Source organism: Ostrea edulis, chromosome 7 (assembly GCF_947568905.1).
Source record: "Ostrea edulis chromosome 7, xbOstEdul1.1, whole genome shotgun sequence".
In the NCBI taxonomy this organism is placed as follows: Eukaryota; Metazoa; Mollusca; class Bivalvia; order Ostreida; family Ostreidae; genus Ostrea; species Ostrea edulis.
The window spans coordinates 8,463,630-8,485,183 of record NC_079170.1 but is presented as its reverse complement, the minus strand read 5'-3'; the positions used below and the strand labels follow the sequence as shown (position 1 = coordinate 8,485,183).

The 21,554-nt window shown below is 36.1% G+C and overlaps 2 protein-coding genes across 5 annotated transcripts in view; one reads left to right on the top strand and one right to left on the bottom strand.

Annotated features, from left to right (window-relative positions):
- The window catches only part of LOC125655042 (Fanconi anemia group D2 protein-like), a 59,110-nt gene that overhangs the window by 31,307 nt on the left and 6,249 nt on the right, over window positions 1–21,554 (bottom strand). For 2 of the 3 annotated variants that reach the window (XM_056143202.1, XM_056143203.1), the window contains exons 5-23: window positions 21,056–21,108; window positions 15,615–15,662; window positions 15,341–15,401; window positions 13,513–13,568; window positions 12,088–12,175; window positions 11,735–11,859; window positions 11,213–11,300; window positions 10,846–10,950; window positions 10,469–10,548; window positions 10,277–10,379; window positions 9,607–9,780; window positions 8,462–8,596; window positions 8,007–8,138; window positions 6,806–6,913; window positions 6,016–6,065; window positions 4,795–4,854; window positions 2,795–2,978; window positions 1,934–2,010; window positions 1,135–1,260 (exon numbers count right to left, since the gene is read on the bottom strand). In XM_056143202.1, coding sequence (XP_055999177.1) covers window positions 1,135–1,260; window positions 1,934–2,010; window positions 2,795–2,978; window positions 4,795–4,854; window positions 6,016–6,065; window positions 6,806–6,913; window positions 8,007–8,138; window positions 8,462–8,596; window positions 9,607–9,780; window positions 10,277–10,379; window positions 10,469–10,548; window positions 10,846–10,950; window positions 11,213–11,300; window positions 11,735–11,859; window positions 12,088–12,175; window positions 13,513–13,568; window positions 15,341–15,401; window positions 15,615–15,662; window positions 21,056–21,108 — 1,853 coding nt within the window. The remainder of the gene's footprint in view (window positions 1–1,134; window positions 1,261–1,933; window positions 2,011–2,794; window positions 2,979–4,794; window positions 4,855–6,015; window positions 6,066–6,805; window positions 6,914–8,006; window positions 8,139–8,461; window positions 8,597–9,606; window positions 9,781–10,276; window positions 10,380–10,468; window positions 10,549–10,845; window positions 10,951–11,212; window positions 11,301–11,734; window positions 11,860–12,087; window positions 12,176–13,512; window positions 13,569–15,340; window positions 15,402–15,614; window positions 15,663–21,055; window positions 21,109–21,554) is intronic. The other variant, XM_056143204.1, reaches the window with a different exon arrangement.
- On the top strand, window positions 17,898–20,684 carry LOC130047780 (zinc finger protein 862-like). 2 transcript variants are annotated; one of them, XR_008796596.1, is made up of 6 exons: window positions 17,898–19,260; window positions 19,361–19,587; window positions 19,678–19,898; window positions 20,036–20,083; window positions 20,224–20,347; window positions 20,434–20,684. XR_008796596.1 is itself a non-coding variant. In XM_056143205.1 (5 exons), the coding sequence occupies exons 1-4, from the start codon at window positions 18,091–18,093 to the stop codon at window positions 20,053–20,055; spliced, it is 1,638 nt and encodes a 545-aa protein (XP_055999180.1). In that variant the 5' UTR covers window positions 17,898–18,090; the 3' UTR covers window positions 20,056–20,083; window positions 20,224–20,684. The 2 variants fall into 2 exon arrangements, 1 of the variants encoding a protein (XP_055999180.1); XM_056143205.1 differs by having other exon boundaries at window positions 20,224–20,684.

Below are 21,554 nucleotides of genomic sequence, written 5' to 3'. Positions count from 1 at the left end.
ATGGATAACTTTACATGTGGTTTATCTGAAGTCATTCATTGATACCTGAACATCACTACAAAACTGATGAAGTCAACTACGGTCCCAACAAATGCAGATATTTGGGAATAGTGCTTTTCTACAGTGTATGTGATGTGAACTAGACTTTCGACATAAGAGTATATAGATTTTTCCTCTAGCCATTAGGTATACTCATACTTAATATTTTTGGTCATCATGACTCTAAAGCTACTCAGATATTGTGTCCTACAAAAGTGTGCTGGACAGTGAAGGCCAGACTGGCAAATGGCAAGACAGACTGATGAAAGCAGCAATGACTATTGTACACCCACATCTTCAATGCAGGACCCTCTTATCAAAATCATGATTACATTTAATTTCTCAAATCACATCATCATCATGTCACAGTGCTTTTTTTTTTTCAAGCAAAGTCTCTGTGTGATTGAAGTTGAAAGAATATAAAATCGTTTCTAGTAGTAAAAATATCTAAATCTGAAATTTAAAGAGAATGAATTTTAACAAATAAATGTAGATTGTTCAACTACCATCTCTCATATTACATAGAAATCTACTGCTTAACATTAAAGGGACTGGTTCACGTTTTTCGAAAGAAACGTTTTTCATGTTTGATGTTAAAAATTTAAAATATAGCTCATTTAATGTTAACAACCAAAATTTGGACCGTTTGAATGCAAGGATAAGAGCAATATATTGCTTTGATTCTGTGTTATGTAAACAAAGACTCGAGTCTTTTTATGTAAACAAATAAACCTGTGAAACGTTAATTTTGTAATTTAAGCATCTTCATTTTGTACAATTACAAATTTTAACTTTTAAATGACACATTTTACCTAAAGTATACTTGAGATGTGATATATATAATAAACTTGGCCAATATCCATTTATTTTGAAAACCCCATAAACAATAACACACCCCTCAATCTTTGTTTTCAAAACAAATAATAAACTCTCTATAATGAGCTTCTGTCATGATGAATAACCTTAATTTTTATGTGAAATCTTCTAAACATATTACACTGTATATTTTGATCATTTAAAGTGAAAAACAAAATTTGGAGGAAAATCGTGAATCAGTCCCTTTAAAATTGTCACAAAACCTAGAAATCATGTTACCCTGATTTTTGGGTCTGCATTTTCTTCTTGTCTTTTACAGACTTTTCAGTGAGAGCCACAAGAGGGATGCCTATCGCTACTTCACTGTCATCATCCAAACCAAACTTTATTTCCTGTGGCACCATACTGAAACATCAAATCGTAAATACGTTTATTTATCAAAGATTGTGAAAAATGTTTGGTGTCTGGTGACGTAAATAAATGTGTTTATCTTAACTAAAAAATACTTTGTCTCGTATTCCTAAATTCCTAATTTTGAGACTAAAAATTCCCAATTCACTTGTCAAATATTAGACCCGTGACCTCGTAGTTTACTTAATAGTCTGAAACATTGTACGAGTTAACTAAAATGTTCACTTCCGGTATTAAATCGAAAGTACAGATCATGGCAGTGCGCATGTTGTAGAACTACGACAATTCTAGAACGAGCCTACGACGATTCCTAATGTCTCACAGCAGCAAATATTACCGTAAAAATTGCTTTGCTCTTTATTTATTTTCTTTTAGTTGAAATCATGTGCCGATACATTGGTAAAAAATTCCCAATTTGTTTAATTTTGACATTATTTTTCCCAATTGAATGAGTACCAGTACCAGTGGAGAGAAAAAAACGCTGAGTATCCAAAATCGAATCGAGAAGGTACAGTATCGTTTCTCCTCTATTCTGTTGACAAAAACTTGTTTGTCATTAATATTTTTCTAAGAAAATAAAAATTTTAAAAATAAAATCCTCCCATCCGCCCCATACTTCTTGGTGACCCTGGATGATAATCTACTAATCAAGTTGAATAGGCCTTACCTATCTGATGCTGTCTCGTCCATGTCCACCACGTAATGATCCTGAAAATCTGTAGTCACATTCTCCGTGATCCACTCCTTCCAATACAGAATCATAAAGCTGTTAGCTCAGAAGAGTAAGAAAATGAAGATTCATCGTAACAAGAACAGAAAGAATTGATACCTGTACCCATCTTGTAGCTCAGTGGTATAGCGTTTGCTTCGTAACTGGGAAGTCAGGAGTTCCGGCCCCTGTCTGTGCCATGTCTGGGTCAAACCAAAGACATATCATGGGTAGTGATTGCTCTTTCGCCAAACACTTGGCATTTAGAAGTAAGAATCGTAAGTCTTTCGGATATGACCTTAAAAATAGGTCTCGTATAGTGGCAAGCGTTGACACGTTGAAAAACCCTCACTGCTACAACCCTGAACACTAAGCATAGGTCTAAATTTGTGGTACTTCACCTACAGCTGGTGACATGTCAATATGAATGAAAAATTCTCGATTGGACATCAAACAACCGAGAACAAGGGTATAATAAACGTAAAATATGAAAACCATGTCACTATCAATTCAAAAGTTATGGCCTAGGCTATAGGTTATCAAAAGTAGGTCAAACTCCCAGGTCAAGGTCATGAGGTCAAATATTTTGGTACAAAAAGAAAGGCCTTATCAAAAGGGATGCACATGTAAAATATGAAACCCCTATAACCATCGTTTCAAAAGTTATGGACAAGGTTAAAGTTTTTACAGACAAACAGATAGGCTGATGTACAAATCTCCGATTACAGAGGCATAAAAAGTTGTATTTCCATTTTGAATCTAAAGAAGGTAAGTCACTGACTGCTTCCAAACCTATGAATACTCTTCTAAATTATCTACCTCTACTTTCATATCCAAATGACCTTTGCCCACGACATTTGCCAATTCGTCCATGAAGAGAGCTGCCCCCTCTGACATCCGGCTGCTGCTGGTTCTCACTAGTTGTAACAAGTTTATAACCTGTTTATACAGGCTCTCTGTCAGGGGACCTGATGAGGCCTGGCTAGGGTCACCATCTCCATTTCTAATTATCAAAACAGAAAATACATATATATACAGGCTCTCTGTCAGGGGACCTGCTGGGGCCTGGCTAGGGTCACCATCTCCATTTCTAATTAACAAAACAGAAAATACAAAATTTTCTGGACATACTAAGTCTTAGAAACCACACGTATATATACAGGTGACTCTAGAATACAATCCCGGAGATCTTGGAAAAACTTTTGAGAGATTACAAGTTCAGACTTTTTAAAGATCCAGATACCCACGTCAACCAATAGGATTTATCATGCAATAACTTTCCCAGCATGCACTGTAAACTAGTGATGTCATTTCACACAAATCAGAGGAGGTCAAATGTTTATGTGCCTATGTCAATTAAGATATAATTTATAGAAATAAATGATTAGCAAAGAATGAGCAAAAATAGTCTGTAGTTTCAGTAAGCATTTGCCATGTATCACTTCCAGTCCTTCCTTGGACTAAAAGGACTATAAGACAAGGTTTCTCAGATGATCGATCATTTCTATAATCCCAACTTACTTCCTATTGTACAAGTCTCCATATGAGCGAAAAATTCTCTCGAGAGACACTAAACACTATAAAATCAATCAATCCTATTGTATAAAATACGCTGAAAATACTTTCATTCCTTATAATCTAATTTAGTAATATAAAATTTGATGTAAATTGATGAATGACTCTAAAGAAACTATGAACTTTGCACAACAGGGTAATATTGCCATAGCAACAAAATGGAAACACGACCCAAACATATAGTGACATCATTTCCAAAGATGTCACATGACATTATTTCATGACAGCGTAATTTATGCATAACAACTCAATTCGAAATTAAGTTTTGTTGTTTAATGATCGATAACCAACTTTGACAAGTAAAACAGGCATGGATGCCATATTGTGAATTCTGATGCTGATCATTACAAGGGGCTCAACATGATTTCATTCCATGTATAATAATGTTGGCATGTGTTCATTAGATTTTCATCAAAATCAAAAATTTATTTTTCCTAAATGGATGATAAAAGTCTACTTTGTTTATTTTGAACTTTGGTTAAATATGGAAAATAATCAACTCGTCCACTGAATCTCAAGTTATCCAGAATAGATTTTTTCTTTTTCAGTAATGTTTAGACTGATATGATAGTCAATACATACACTGTATGTGAGGTTTATACCTGATAATGTTTAGACTGATATGATAGTCAATATATACACTGTGTGAGGTTTATACCTGATAATGTTCAGACTGATATGATAGTCAATATATATACTGTGTGAGGTTTATACCCGATGTTTAGACTGTACATGAGGTTTATACCTGATAATGTTTAGACTGATATGATAGTCAATATATATACTGTATGCGAGGTTTATAACTGATAATGTTTAGACTGTATGTGAGGTTTATACCTGATAATGTTTAGACTGTACGTGAGGTTTATACCTGATAATGTTTAGACTGTACGTGAGGTTTATACCTGATAATGTTCAGACTGTACATGAGGTTTATACCTGATAATGTTCAGACTGATATGATAGTCAATATATACACTGTATGTGAGGTTTATAACTGATAATGTTCAGACTGATATGATAGTCAATATATACACTGTGTGAGGTTTATACCTGATAATGTTCAGACTGATATGATAGTCAATATATATACTGTGTGAGGTTTATACCCGATAATGTTTAGACTGATATGATAGTCAATATATATACTGTATGTGAGGTTTATAACTGATAATGTTTAGACTGATATGATAGTCAATATATACACTGTGTGAGGTTTATACCTGATACTGAACTACACTTACTGATTGTATGCAATGCTTTTTACCACCATGACAGCTCCAATAATACCCATTCTCTTGTACCTGAAAAATAAAATAAACATTTCACAATAGATTTTTCTTTCTATTAAAAATAGGATGCAATAATGCAAAACTCCAACTAAAACTTTGACAGTTATCACAACTTAATCACTATTTTCACCAGGGCTCTGCCAAGTGGAGCATTCCCTTGCAACTTTGCAATATCTATTGGATATTATACTCAATATCAACTTTAAATTAATATGTCCTTGACCTAGATATCAATAAGTTGTTTCCTTACTCTTGTTACATACAATAACATTGTAAATTGAAAGTGGGAGGGACAAACTACTTAATTTTGAGATTTCTTCAAGAAATCTAAGCCTGGAGTGGTAATGTTCGTATTGAGTCCACACCATTGTTATATTCAATCACTGGCAGTGACCTTGACCTCTCACTGTTTAAACTTGTGACAATATCTTTAATAGTTGTTCTTTCTATGGTGTTAACATTTTTTCCAGACACGTGCACTTATGTACAGCCAAGCTTCTATATCCCTGCAACAGGGGAATAAAAATGTATTCTGATTTTAAAACAAGAGGTACTGTGAGCAATGCTCACTAAGAATATCCCCCGCTTACCCCAATCTCCCAAAGGGTGTTGGTAATAGGTATAAACTACCTCTTTTCTGAGTGTAAAAAACAAATGGCATGACAAACCGAACCATATTGCAACTTTGATGTCCAGTGCACGTGACCTTTGGACCCCAAAATCGATAGGGAACATCTTCATCCCATGGGTAGTCCATATGTATGATGTGGTGACGGTAGGTGGAAAGGATAACGCTTTAGAGCCCGGAAACCATATTGCTACTTCGGTGTCCAGTGCGCTTGACCTTTGGACCCCAAAATCGATAGGGAACATCTTCATCCCATGGGTAGTCCATATATATGATATGGTGACGGTAGGTGGAAAGGATAACGCTTTAGAGCCCGGAAACCATTGCATCTACAGACGGACGGACAGACAGACGGACAACCCGATTCCAGTATAACACCCCCCCCCCCCACAACTTGTTGCGGGGGGGGGGGGGGGGGGGGGGGGGGGGGGGGGGGTGTATAAAAATAAAAACCAGGGAAATGAACGAAAACAGTGGGTAAGAGAGAGGGCCATTTTTGTTACTAATACAATGGTTACTGAACTGTACCTCTTAATGTTACTTACTTAGGGTTGTCATTAGACAGCTGTTTCCTGATTATGATGTGAAGGTCATCCTGTCAAAAGAAAACATCAAACAGGGAATTCATTCATGTGCATGTACTGGCACCCAACTTGTACATTTAATGCATACCCATAATGATATTGTGTGTATACCCGTAATGCTATTGTATGTAGATTTTTTTCTTTCTGTGATTTGTTTTTACAGTTGAATCATCACAAAGAGTGTTTCCCAAAAGCACAAGACATCTGACCAGTGCGATAAATTTCACCTCAGACTAAGGTCATGCACATTTTCATTAATTTACACATTAACAGGCCTTATCGGTCACCTGAGTACTAGTGAAAAAGTATTACTACTCCCACAGGCCTTATCGGTCACCTGAGTACTAGTGAAAAAGTATCACTACTCTCAAGGGTTATGAAATCTAGAAAACAAAATTTTGTTCTGAATATCTAAGCTAATACACTGATGAAAGCCTTTACATAATATGTGTATCAATATCAAAACATTAAAAGATATGACCAATTTGGACTCATCCTAGAGTCAAAACCCTGGGTTGTGAAATTCACCATTTTCTGTACATCCTTTTCTGCTATTCCTAAGTATGCACTTAGAATTTATACAGTATCAGTATACTTACACATGAATACTATATACTAAGTTTGGCCCAACCCTGGGGTCAGAACCCTAACTCTGGGGATCATCAAATTCACAATTTTGGTGAAAGACTACCTAAACTTTGACTCTCTCCACATTTCAACACGAGTGACGCTGTTATTTCCTTTTCCTTACCTGTATCATATTCCCTCCCTGGGAACTTCTGAATGCCAGCGTACTCAGTAGGGAGTACAACTTCCTGATCTGAGGAACACCTAGATTATCCAGGTAATCTAAAACCACCTAAACATAAAAAAAAGAAACTTGAAACACTCACACTAAATCAACAAGATGTGTTTGTGAAACACAAATGCCCCCAATAATGGCCAATTCTAAAGATGGCCAATGTCACAAGGACAAATATCTTGGTACCAGTAGAAAGATCTTGTGACAAGAAACGCTCATGTGCAATATGAAATCTCTAAATATAAATTCACCATTTAGAAATTATGACGAATGTCAATTTTTTTAAAAGTAGGTCTAACTCCAAGGTCAAGGTCACTGGGTCAAACATTTTTGTTCCCATGGAAAGGTCTTGTCACAAGAAATACTCATGTGAAATACCAAAGCTCTAGCACTTATAGCAAGGTTAAAGTTTTCGAAAGTAGGTCAAACTCCAAGGTCAAGGGTAAACAAATGTTGGTACCCACAGAAAGGTCTTGCAACAAGGAATACTCATGTGAAATATCAAAGCTCTAACACTTAATATTCAAAAGTTATTAGCAAGGTTAAAGTTTTCAAAAGGTAGGTCAAACTCCTAGGTCAAGGTCACAGGGTAAGAAATGTTGATACCCACGACAAAAGTCTTGTCACAAGGAATACTCATGTGAAATATCAAAACTCTAGCACTTACTGTTTAAAAGTTATTAGCAAGGTTAAAGTTTTCAAAAGTAGGTCAAACTCCAAGGTCAAGGGTAAACAAATGTTGGTACCCACAGAAAGGTCTTGCAACAAGGAATACTCATGTGAAATATCAAAGCTCTAACACTTATTATTCAAAAGTTATTAGCAAGGTTAAATGTTTCAAAAGGTAGGTCAAACTCCTAGGTCAAGGTCACAGGGCCAAAAATGTTGGTACCCACAGAACGGTTTTGTGACAAGGAATGCTAATGTGAAATATCAAAGCTCTAGCACTTACTGTTTAAAAGTTATTATCAAGGTTAAAGTTTCAGACAAAATAACAGAATGACAGAATGAGACAGGACAAAAACAACAGCTTTGACTTTTCCTTGATCATGTTTAGCTCCAAAGTTATCATCATAATAGAATGTGAGACAAACACACCAAAAATATACCCCTTGTCTTCAATCTTTACATGAACTGCAAATAAAATCACCTTCACAAAGATCGCAAAAGGAGCCATTTTGTCGAGATGTTTATCCACCAGCTGATACAGAATATCCAGGGAGGAATCTGTCTCCCCCTCAAACCCACTGCCAAAGTGTGTCACCAGGTTTCCCACTATCTCCTGGAAATAAGAGAAATAAACAGACTGAGGAAATCAGGACATGCATACCTAAATATACATTTGTCATTGATAGTTGATTGCTTCATGTCATTTCTTCAGCACACCTGAGTGAAGAAAATAGAATGTTAGGTACTCCAAATACAGTAACTAGAAATATCAGAGACAAATTATGTGAAAGTGTATAGGACATCATCTCTTTTCTGATATAAAAGAACACTAAGTCTTTCTTTAAAATATTTGAAGTCTTATAGGCCCCAGAAAGCCCTTTTCAAATATCTTTCTAAAGCAGACTTTCTCCCAAAACAAAGGACTGAAATTCTAACCTGCTGACAATATGTGTCAAAAGCTACAAATCCATTCTTGTACATGGAAGCAGCGAAGAATGTGATGGCTGGTTCTGGAGAACGAAGCAGGACCTCAGCCAGAGACAGAATGGCAGGGAAGTAGTCCCTCATCACCTGGAAATCAACAAAGTACAGGGGGATTAACACTTGAGGCCCACAGCCTACAAACCAAGTACAGGGGGATTAACACTAGAGACCCACAGCCTACAAACCGAGTACAGGGGATTAACACTAGAGACCCACAGCCTACAAACCGAGTACAGGGGGATTAACACTAGAGTCCCACAGCCTACAAACCAAGTACAGGGAGATTAACACTAGAGACCCACAGCCTACAAACCGAGTACAGGGGATTAACACTAGAGACCCACAGCCTACAAACCGAGTACAGGGGATTAACACTAGAGACCCACAGCCTACAAACCGAGTACAGGGGATTAACACTAGAGACCCACAGCCTACAAACCAAGTACAGGAGGATTAACACTAGAGTCCCACAGCCTACAAACCGAGTACAGGGGATTAACACTAGAGACCCACAGCCTACAAACCAAGTACAGGGGATTAACACTAGAGACCCACAGCCTACAAACTAAGTACAGGGGATTAACACTAGAGACCCACAGCCTACAAACCGAGTACAGGGGGATTAACACTAGAGACCCACAGCCTACAAACCAAGTACAGGGGATTAACACTAGAGACCCACAGCCTACAAACAAAGTACAGGGGGATTAACACTAGAGACCCACAGCCTACAAACCGAGTACAGGGGGATTAACACTAGAGACCCACAGCCTACAAACCAAGTACAGGGGATTAACACTAGAGACCCACAGCCTACAAACAAAGTACAGGGGGATTAACACTAGAGACCCACAGCCTACAAACCGAGTACAGGGGGATTAACACTAGAGACCCACAGCCTACACAGCTCACCTGACACATGGCTGGATTTATCAGTACATGTGTCGTACTCCACTTATACAGTAACTAGTCTATATGCAATTTACAATTACGGACAAATGAATTAATACAATCATTCAGGAATCAAAATCCCATTTATTAAATGAGTAAGAATGTCGAGCAATCACAGATTTTTTCAAGAAGAGGAAAACAAGCACCTGCGCCCTCTCTCTGAAGGCCTCCTGCAGCAGGACCTCAGTGAAAGCCCCTGACCGGATCTTATTTCTGGTGAGGCTCTCCACGGGTTTCTTACGATCAGTTGAATACAGAATCAGCAATATAAACAGGTCTATCACTTTGTGATCGGCCGGCTGCTTGACGGCATCTATAGCCTGCAAACAGATAATAAATATTCTCAATACTTTATACAACTGTACAGGCAATTACATGTACATTCAATCACGTAGTTATAAGAACATTTTCTTTTCTACCAAGTCCCACTAAATCTTAAACTGGACTAATTTAAAATTTACGCACTCCTTTGAGGAGTAATATAATAACAGCTAACTATACAGTATACTTCTACAGCACGCACATTTCTTATCAATATACAAAAAGGTACAGTGTATGCAAGAATCAAACACACTCTACACTGTTCAACATAAATGTACAGGGCAGATTTTTCCTCAGATCTGATTGGTCAATGTGTCCACACTGAATATATTCAGGTTACTTTGTACAGTGTATTGTATTTTTCTATTATTTGAAAGTTATTCTACTCAGCAACAAAATGGAAATAATATTGAAAACAAAATCTTTTCTTTCTCCTTCTGCAATATTTTGGGGGGGGGGTTGGAGGGGGGGGGAGGGGGGATTGAAAATCCCAACCTTAATCCACGCCTCAGCAACGCTCTTCTGGAACCTGATCCCGGATTTAATGGCGTCCAGCGTTAACGATTCTACTCCTCGTGTTTCATCACCTGACAACTGTCTGAAAATTTAAACAGTTCAATACAGGGGTGCCCTCACAATAAAATTAGGAGAATTCCTGAGCTACATGTAGAGTATAAAACCTCCTACCTCCTCTCATTCCTTGGGGTTGATGTGGCTGAGGGAAAGCTAGGAGCAAAATCCAAATTTTGTCGGATCTCACTGACAACCTACAAACATCAACACGGTTACTTTGAGTTTCCAACTTCTGAAAATTCATTTGTCACTGATTTTCCAGTTTTCTCTGTGCAACTACTTTTCAACAAATATAAAGTAAAGTCATTTAGGATATATACAATACTATGTCAATAGATAAACTTCAGTTTTCTCTGTTCAACTATTTTTCAACAACACACTTAAGTAATTTAGGATATATATACAATACTACGTCAATAAACTTAAGAAGATATGACCTGATCACATTATAGTGCTTTACTACAATGACTATGATATAAAATGCTTGTTACCTCCAGAGCATCTGCTACGGTGACCGACTGAAGAAGAAATCTGACAACCACAGGTAAATTCTCCAAGTCCACTGACGCCAAAGTCTGCAGCACGGATCCCCGAACCTACACGTAACATAATACTCATCCCTCATACATGTACATTTCATTCTTTACAAAAATCCACAACATAAAATAAATCTGTCCTAGATATTGATGAATACGGTTTATTTACAAGTCCCAAATTCTTTTAAAATTTCCCCCAAAATATCTTTACAAGACGCATTTCAACTTACAGGTGTGAGACATAAATGAGTCTGTAAGGTGCATAAAACTTTGACTCAACAGAAAACAGAATACATCCCAAGAAACAATACCAGGGTTTTACCTCAGCCATCAGTTCTGGATTCAGATTGAGGTTAGAGAATGCATCTAGTATGGGTACCGTGAGACTGCTATTCTCCATTAGTAAGTCCCTGGGAAACACAAGACAGGTTTGTATACAAAAGTACTCAAGGCCTCCTCATCTTCTGCTAAATGGGTTTAATTCATAATTCTATAATTCTGAAGCTCACATTCTTCTCATTCAATCCTACTTTCAAGAATCGTTATACACATATGAAAATAGCAGATCCTGATCACTCAGACACTCCTCTGCTCTGCCAGTGTGACGGATCCCGATTCTTGTATAGATTTACGTACATCACAAAAATCTGTTCATTGAGTAAGTAATGAGGGTAGTTGCACGAATAATACAAGTTATATAACCTGAACAAACCGGCTAAACTTGCAGTTTGTAACTTATACTTCTGTGTGTTACACATTACAAAATGTACAAAAACATTGTGCACAAATAACCTGTATAATATTGCAACTTTTACCTGTGCACAATTATTCACTACATATCTACCTGAGTGAAGTTGCAACATGGCTATGTTCTGAGTCCTCTACCACTTCTGGTAGACAGGAAATTATCTCCCTCTGGATGTCGACAGACACGATCGTGATCATCTCCAGCATCTTATCCGCCAATTCCTGCATACATGTACATGTATATCCAAATGTCATACATCAACTAATGCGATTGTATTTCCACTAAGTCTCCAATTCATTCAACATGCAAACTTTAATCAAGGTACAAGAAAGCTGACGAAATGGTGAAATTTGTTGTAAATTCATGATTTGGGAATTTCTTTTTCTTTTTATCAAGAGTATGAAAATCAACAAAGTTTGGTGATAGGCATAAACCTCACTAGATTTTACCTTACTGTCCAGAATTCTGTCTAGCCATCGAAACTGACTCATCAGTAACTTGGGGAGATTCACCTTCTCGCCGTGCTCCACAATACAACTGAAAATCAGAACACGGTCATTAACAGTACAACTGAAAATCAGAACACGGTCATTAACAGTACTACTGAAAATCAGAACACGGTCATTAACAATACTACTGAAAATCAGAACACGGTCATTAACAGTACAACTGAAAATCAGAACACGGTCATTAACAATACTACTGAAAATCAAAACGGTCATTAACAGTACAACTGTAAATCAGAACACGGTCATTAACAGTACAACTGAAAATCAGAACACGGTCATTAACAGTACAACTGAAAATCAGAACACGGTCATTAACAGTACAACTGAAAATCAGAACACGGTCATTAACAGTACAACTGTAAATCAGAACACGGTCATTAACAGTACAACTGAAAATCAGAACACGGTCATTAACAGTACTACTGAAAATCAGAACACGGTCATTAACAGTACAACTGAAAATCAGAACACGGTCATTAACAATACTACTGAAAATCAGAACACGGTCATTAACAGTACAACTGAAAATCAGAACACGGTCATTAACATTACAACTGAAAATCAGAACACCGTCATTAACAATACTACTGAAAATCAAAACAGTCATTAACAGTACAACTGAAAATCAGAACACGGTCATTAACAGTACAACTGAAAATCAGAACACGGTCATTAACAGTACAACTGAAAATCAGAACACGGTCATTAACAGTACAACTGTAAATCAGAACACGGTCATTAACAGTACAACTGAAAATCAGAACACGGTCATTAACAGTACTACTGAAAATCAGAACACGGTCATTAACAGTACAACTGAAAATCAGAACACGGTCATTAACAATACTACTGAAAATCAGAACACGGTCATTAACAGTACAACTGAAAATCAGAACACGGTCATTAACAGTACTACTGAAAATCAAAACAGTCATTAACAGTACAACTGAAAATCAGAACACGATCATTAACAGTACTACTGAAAATCAGAACACGGTCATTAACAGTACAACTGAAAATCAGAACACGGTCATTAACATTACAACTGAAAATCAGAACACAGTCATTAACAATACTACTGAAAATCAAAACAGTCATTAACAGTACAACTGAAAATCAGAACACGGTCATTAACAGTACTACTGAAAATCAGAACACGGTCATTAACAGTACAACTGAAAATCAGAACACGGTCATTAACAATACTACTGAAAATCAGAACACGGTCATTAACAGTACAACTGAAAATCAGAACACGGTCATTAACAGTACAACTGAAAATCAGAACACGGTCATTAACAGTACTACTGTACTTATCCCAACACAAACTCTCATTTTATAATATTACATAAATCAGAATCTTACTCTTCATTCTCCATGAACTCTGCTAACTTCTCAAGAAGGCACATCATCATTTTTGACTGAAAAAGAGTTTTAACAACAACTTATTAAATGCATTACCTGGCAATACATGTGATTCTCGATAGCTCAAACTTCGATCTCTAGGAAATAACTTCCTGCTCCGATTTTCCCCCATATATAAATAAGCAAATTTATTCCCTTTTTCTAAATCTTAGAAACTCATAAGTAAAATTGAAATTCCTCTATATATAATTCTCTGAAATTTATTCTTGATACCCCGAATGTTACTGTTTACACCTGCCAATAAAAAGTGGTTTGACAGCTTACTAGGACCTAATTAGCAATGACTTGTCGTCTCACATGCCAACTAGGATAGGGACTTCTCAAGTGACCTACAGTATAGTGCAATTATTGAAACAACTTTCATTTTTTCAGCTACATGTATCTCATTTAAAAAGATCTTTTGCTTGAAAAATCATTATTGTTTTACTTACGAAATCTACAGGATTTATTACAAAACATCTTTTGACAATTTTTAAAAATTAAATAAAAACTGCAGAAATACAACAATTGAAACTCAGACATCAACTTTTAGCATTCCATTTCAATATATGACATTTTTTTTAGTTATAACTAATTATTGTTACAGGAAGTCAGCCCTCAATGCCTCTCTCTATGATAAGAGTTATTTTGCATATAAATCATGTTGGTAATTTGACCTTGAAATCAGTACATACATTGTATGTTTAAATGATGCACATTTTCATATGACAATGCATTTGCATGCAAAATATCAGAATTCAAGGAGAAATATGGTGTAAGTGGACAAGATTCACTAAATTTTACTAGTAATTTGACATTGAGATCACTATACAAGGTCATATGAAGGTACATGACAATATACAATACTGTACAAATCCATGTCAAATAAAAAAATCCTTCGAGAAATAGTAAGAAAGATACGACAAGATTTACAGGAAAAAGAAGAAATCAAAATAGAAAGATACGACAAGATTTACAGGAAAAAGAAGAAATCAAACTAAGACAATAATATCTTTCTTCAGGATGGAGGACGAGACATAAATATACAATTTTTACGGGTTATACAGTATTTTACATAATTAATCAGTTTTTTCATCCTTACATTTTAGATGAAATACAAAGCTTTAAGATTTAAGTATATTACTCAAAAGAAAAAAAAATACATAAATTTTACCACCCTTACACAATGTAACAGAGTTCCACTTATTACATAATTCGGAACTGCTTGATGAAGAACAAATTTCCAAATTCTCAAAAAAACCTGAACCTCATGAAGATAGTGAAGTTTTTTTATGGTCCTGTGGACTTTCGAGATTTCAAATGTCACCTGTACCTACCACCATGTATATGTTTATCCATGACCCCCAAAAGACCTATTTAAAAAATGGTAAAAATTTCACATACATATACGTACACTTCACATTCCACTTGCAAGATTGTATAATTATATATAGCTATTTTATACCTATCTTTATCTATATTTACCTGTATAATTATATATACCTATATTTACCTGTATAATTATATATAGCTATTTTATACCTATCTTTACCTATATTTACCTGTATAATTATATATACCTATTTTATACCTATCTTTATCTATATTTACCTGTATAATTATATATACATATTTTATACCTATCTCTACCTATATTTACCTGTATAATTATATATACCTATTTTATACCTATCTTTACCTATATTTACCTGTCTTTATCTATATTTCCCTATCTTTATCTATATTTACCTGTCTTTATCTATATTTACCTATCTTTATCTATATTTACCTGTAGAATGTCTATTCCAATCAACAACCTCACCACACTGTCTTGAGAACTGCATCTAGCACTGAACACAGAAAAACTGTCATCATCATACCGTATATCAATGAAAATATGTGTTTGATCAACCTTATTTCATATCGTAATTGTAATTCAATGAAGATTATATCCCGAAATCTTACACAAGTACATCATGATGAAAAATTGCCAATGTACAGTATATCAGCACGTGGTTCTATTTCAGAAGTATGTCTATGTATCATTCATATTGTGCACATACCTTTCACATTTTTTTGATGTCACAGTTGGAAGTAGGCAGTAGTGAAGTCTATAAAAAATATAATTCATGTATGTAATGCATTTATGTCATCAAACTCGAGGAAGCATCCTCTGTCGATTGGTCACACTTGTCGTGAGCCCTATATCTTGATCAGGTAAACAGAGTAATCCGTAGTTAAAATCAGTGTGTAAGGAACGGCCTAAAAATCGGTATGAAATACATTAGATAGTATTGGACCCAATGACAGGTTGTAAATTAGATCGATTTAACAACCCTAGAATTTGCAACATGCCAACTTTAAATGAGACTATTGAAACCCCTGTAACAAACATCAACATATTTGTCAGTAATTAAAGTGAACAGAAGCATAAACGAAGAAGTGAAGGCTGCTGGAACGACATGGGCTGAGCTAAAGAGGATTGCCCAGAATGGTGTACGTTGGAAGAGTGTGGTGTCGGCCCTATGTTCCCCAGGGAACCCAGAGGATTAAGTCAAGTAAGTCAAAGTGTACATGTCCAAACTCAAGGATTTGTACATGTATGTATAGTGTCCGCAACCCGACGAGCACACTACTGGTACTAGTTAACGACGAGCACACTGCTGGTACTAGTTAATGACGAGCACACTGCTGGTACTAGTTAATAACGAGCACACTGCTGGTACTAATTAACAATGAGCACACTGCTGGTACTAGTCGTTCGAGCACACTGCTGGTACTAGTTAACGACGAGCACACTGCTGGTACTAGTTAATGACGAGCACACTGCTGGTACTAGTTAATAACGAGCACACTGCTGGTACTAATTAACAATGAGCACACTGCTGGTACTAGTCGTTCGAGCACACTACTGGTACTAGTTTAACTGAAAATGATGTCATAATCCGTGATTACATGTACTTCAATATCAGACGATTTCTTTTTTGCTTTATTCTAGAGTAGAAACACAGGTATATATGCAATTTACTGAAAGCTGAATGAACAAATGACACTGCATTGAAAACTTATTTTTGATATCAACAAAAACTCTACGAAGCAGCACACCCCCTTGCAATGTAAGGGCTATTCCAGAAATAAATACATGGGGGGGTCGTGAGGCACCTTTTGTATATACCAAGCACCCATAAAAAAAAATAAAAAATTACCCCATGACCCATCAAATTAATAAACTCATTTTACAATGACCCATCTAATTAAAAAAAAAAACTAACCAGACCCACCACAAAAATATTTTTAAAAATGAAAACAGTACAAATCTCGCGAGGTTTTCGGGACGAACATTCTAGTCAATGACGCGGTAATGCCTGTGCGACATTGTATCACAGTAGTTCTGAAGAAACGATGTCACATCAACAATCAAAGGCATCTATGGCGGGAATGTTGGAAAGATTGGGAGTCCAAACGATGCTATTATCATGAAATGGGTATGGATATGTTTTTCCACGAATCGTTCGTCTTCTAATGGAGCCCGCGCCCGGAGGCCTCTATATCACCATCACACCGACTGATAAATATAACGCATCGGTACCCTCGTATAAATCAACTAAGGTTTGCCTATTTTTATTAGAAAACGGAATACCTATTGGTTTCAAAATATTCCCAAAATCGATGCACTGTAAACTGTAATAATCTACAGAACAGAGTTTGCCGCTATCACGTCCAAAGGGACCCTACTAAACGCGCCTGTAATTTGAAGAGTGCCGTAATGGAAAGTTATGCGCTGCAAAGAGCGACAACTCGAATAGTTCTATGTTACTTCCGATTTCCAATTTCGAAAGCAGCATTTCGAAAGCACGTTTTCAATTTTCCCTCCGACGTTTTGTAACCAACACAACAAGAGCGACAATAAAAATATTCTGAAAACTCAACACCCACGTGGCACAAAATAAAACAATAGAAACTACCCACTACCCATAATAAATATTTTTTTAACAGTCCAACCACGGACCAAATAAAATATGAAAAAATATGACCACCCACACAAAAAAATATCATTTGCCGCCCGACCCCCCCATTTGATCATTTCTGGAATAGTCCTAAGCTTTTTTGTATTAAGACCACCAGTGACCTTGACCTTACACCCCAAATTCTGTAAAATTCTTCCTCTCTTGATAACAAAACTTTATTTATAAAATCAACTAAGCAAAACTGTGACCTCTATAGTGTCAACAAGCTTTTGCTAACTAAAAGTCCCCTAGCAACCTTGACCTTTGATCCCACAATCAATGGCAGGGTTGCAAATAACCACTCGCCCACTCGCAAATGCAAGTAATTTTATCTGTGGGCGACAAAATCTTAAGGATCTTATCGCCCACATGGCGAGTAAAAATTTTGTCGGACTTTTCCGGAACCCGACCGGGGTTTGACTCTACTTTTAAATGCACTTTCGTTTTCACTATTTGCTACCGATAAAACGTTTTCTAGAGACAGACTGTTCATTGGATCAACGTCATAAGAAGACGCGCGATTAGATTCACGATGTGGAAATTTATACAGGGGGTACCTAACCCAGTAGAAAAAAGAAAAGCAGACCGCAAGGAGTACTTCGTTGAGTATGACAGGAAAAGAGCAAGAAATTTTAGTGCAAAATGGACAGAGAATAGAACATGGCTGCTCAATACCGAAGCGGGTATGATATGTAAATGGTGCAGTGAACATTGTCATTGTAGTGATCCTAAATCAAGTTTTATTAAGGGTTGTCAATCTTATAAAATAGACGCAATTGTGAAACACGAGGAATCAAAAATGCATGTTAGATCAAAAGAAATTGAAGAACAGTTGCAGAAACCGGTTCAGAAATCAGAGGCAGCAAACATTTTGGTTACATTAAATAAATGTAACACAGAAAAACTAGAAAAAATGTTTAGAACATGTCATGCTCTTGTTTTAAAGAATCGGCCAATTTCAGACTTTATGTGGCATAATGATTTGGATGAGAAAAAGGGAATTCAATTGGGCACCACCTACAGGAACAGAGAATCTTCTAAGCAATTCGTGCAAGCTATTTCTGAAACAGAATTCCAAAAGGTATCGACTACCATAAGTAAAGCCAAATTCATCTGTGTCATAGGGGATGGGTCAACAGATTCTAGTATAAAGGAACAAGAGATGTGGTTCATCAGGTCTTGTACCTCAGGAGTTGTTAATGTACATTTTGCAGGTGTTCATGCTACAGATAAAGCTAATGCAGAAAATATTGTGAAAGGTTTGCAAATTATTGTACAAGAAAACCTTAAAATACAGTGGAATGACTTTAAATCAAAGTTAGTTGCATTATCATGTGATGGGGCGAGTGTCAATACTGGGAAGAAAGGTGGAGTTGGTGCTCTTCTGAAAAATCAGCAGCCAGATATCATTGTAATACACTGTATGGCACATCGTTTAGAACTTTCATTGAAAGATGTCTTGAAAAAGATTCCATTGTACCAAAAGGTAGTTGGTACCCTTCTGAAGGGATTGTTCTACTTCTATCACAACAGTGCACTTAACATGGCAATGCTGCGTAACACGTACCAAGCTTTAAAACAGGATGGTGAAAAGTTGTTGATACCAACAAGAACAGATGGTACTCGCTGGGTGGGCCATCAGTTGTTAGCAGTAACAAATGTCCTAACTTCCTACAAGTTTATTGTGGGCCACATGGAACAGGTAACTTTTGTATATTTCATTACATAATTATGACAATATAAAAAGCAGTATCTTGTTAATTTAATTTGAACCTCTTGATTTTTTTTACATTTTAATTAAGCTTGTAGAGACTAGAGAAAGAGTTTCAACTGATTCCAAATCAAAGGCAAGAGGCTTCCTGGCAATGCTGAAATCCAGGGATATAGTTTCATTCCTCCTGTTCATGGTTGATGTCCTCTCTCCATTGAAATACCTCTCCCTCATGCTTCAAGAAGAAAAGGCTGTTCTGGCAAATCAGCATCAAGCAATTGAATGTACATTAGAGGCTGTTAAGAAATTGAAATCAAGGTAATTTAGTTAGAATTTTTTTAAATGTTGGTGTGACTTCTGTGTTTCATAATTGATTCTTCATAATTGATGAATTTGTTTTGGTTTTAGTGATGGGCCATTTTTAAGAAAACTTGAAGGCAAAGACTCCTACCATGGTATCCAATTGACTAAAGAGAGAATATTCAAGTTTGCCCAGCAATCTGTGTTGGATGAAGTTACTCTTGCTGTATCAAAGAGATTCTCAGACTTCTGTCAAGATGTAACTGTTGTGAATGCAACAAAGATTGCAGACTTAAAAGCTTGGCCAGAAGACTGGGAGTTACTAAAAGGTACTGTTTAATTGAAAATAAAAAAGAAATTGGAACCTCAGAGATTGATTTTTATTTGTTTTCCTTTTGTACTAATTTGTTTTTATTTTTTTGAATTTGTTGTGTTACTACTTACATGAAAAGTTCTTTTTTTCTAGTTCCAACTTTGTCAAAGTAATTACATGGTCGCAATTGAATATTTGATTGTAAGTATTTTAGCAACTATTTGAGACAAACTGATATTTTCACATGGGTTGAGATACCAAAAGAAAACCTTTTTAGTATGCAATATAGGTAATTCTGTTTTAGACTTACATGCAACTATAATTTACTTTTAAAAATTCAGATTTTGGTGACAATGAACTCCACCTCATATTAGAGAAATTTGGAGGTACACTGAATTCTGCAGAGGTCAATGTAGAGCAGGCAGAAATGGAATGGACCATGTTAAAGAAAGCTGTGAATGAAAGGTATTTCAAAAATGTTGACTAGCAACAATCTTGCTTACCAATTTTTGGCATGTACTTTCAATTTAAACTTTATTATACTTTTGTAGTGATTTAAAGAATTCTCCTGACTGGGAATTCCTTGGAAAGAAGTACAAGCAGCAGTTTCCCAACATATTAGCCATTGTGGACCTGATATTAACATTTTCTCCTTCAAGTGCTCAAGCTAAAAGGGGTTTCTCTCAGCTCAAAATTGTCAAGTCAGACTTGAGAAATAGATTAGGGCAAAATTCCTTAAACAACATCCTTGCTATTAAGTTTTTGTCAGATGACATTAAATCATTTGATCCAAATAATGCCATAACACAGTTTCTTTTGACAAAGAATAGAAGATTGACAGAAAGAAGGAAAAAGAGTGTCCCTTTGAGTGTTGGAGAGGAATCAGAGTCTGAGAGAGATGATGTTATTGAGACAGAGAGTAATATAGATGAACAAACAGAGATGAAGTATCATGATGTATTAATCGAGCAAAAAATGCAGAGTCTAGAGTGTCTACAATTTCCACACAAAACATACACACAATGTCACACCCGAACCGTCCTGTTTCCGTTTCCCTCTCACAGCAAATTGTATGGGGATAAGTAAAAATTGAATTTTGTACCTACAAAGTTATTGATTACACTATGGCCAGTATTTACCATACATTTCATGAATGTATATCATTCTCTTTACCTATGCTGGTCTTCAATGTATTCTTGAAAGCCTTCGACAAATTCATCTAGAACCTGTAGAAAAAATGGGGCTACACTTAAATTATACAACATAAAGCATTCCTTATACAGGGATTTTTTAGGGTCTGTAAGCAGTCTTCACGAAAACATTTAAAACTTGCTGGCCAGTCGGACCAGTGAACTGTCTGAATTTACTGGCCCACAGTGAAATTTACTGGCCCCCTAAATTTTCATATGTTTATCACATACATTATGGAATGCATTGTAAAATTGTACAATTAATTTACTGAAACTATGGTTATTACTCGTATTCATATCCACCCTAAGACATCCTTTCTGTCAATACCAGAAAAACAACACCGTACACGGTATTTTCTGTCTCTTTCTTCGCCCGCAAACAACAAGACTACAAATTTACGTATTTTTCACAAACATGAAAACAACCCGAGAGCACCTTAGGAATTAGCCTTCTCTACTAACATCAAATGTAAATAATTGAT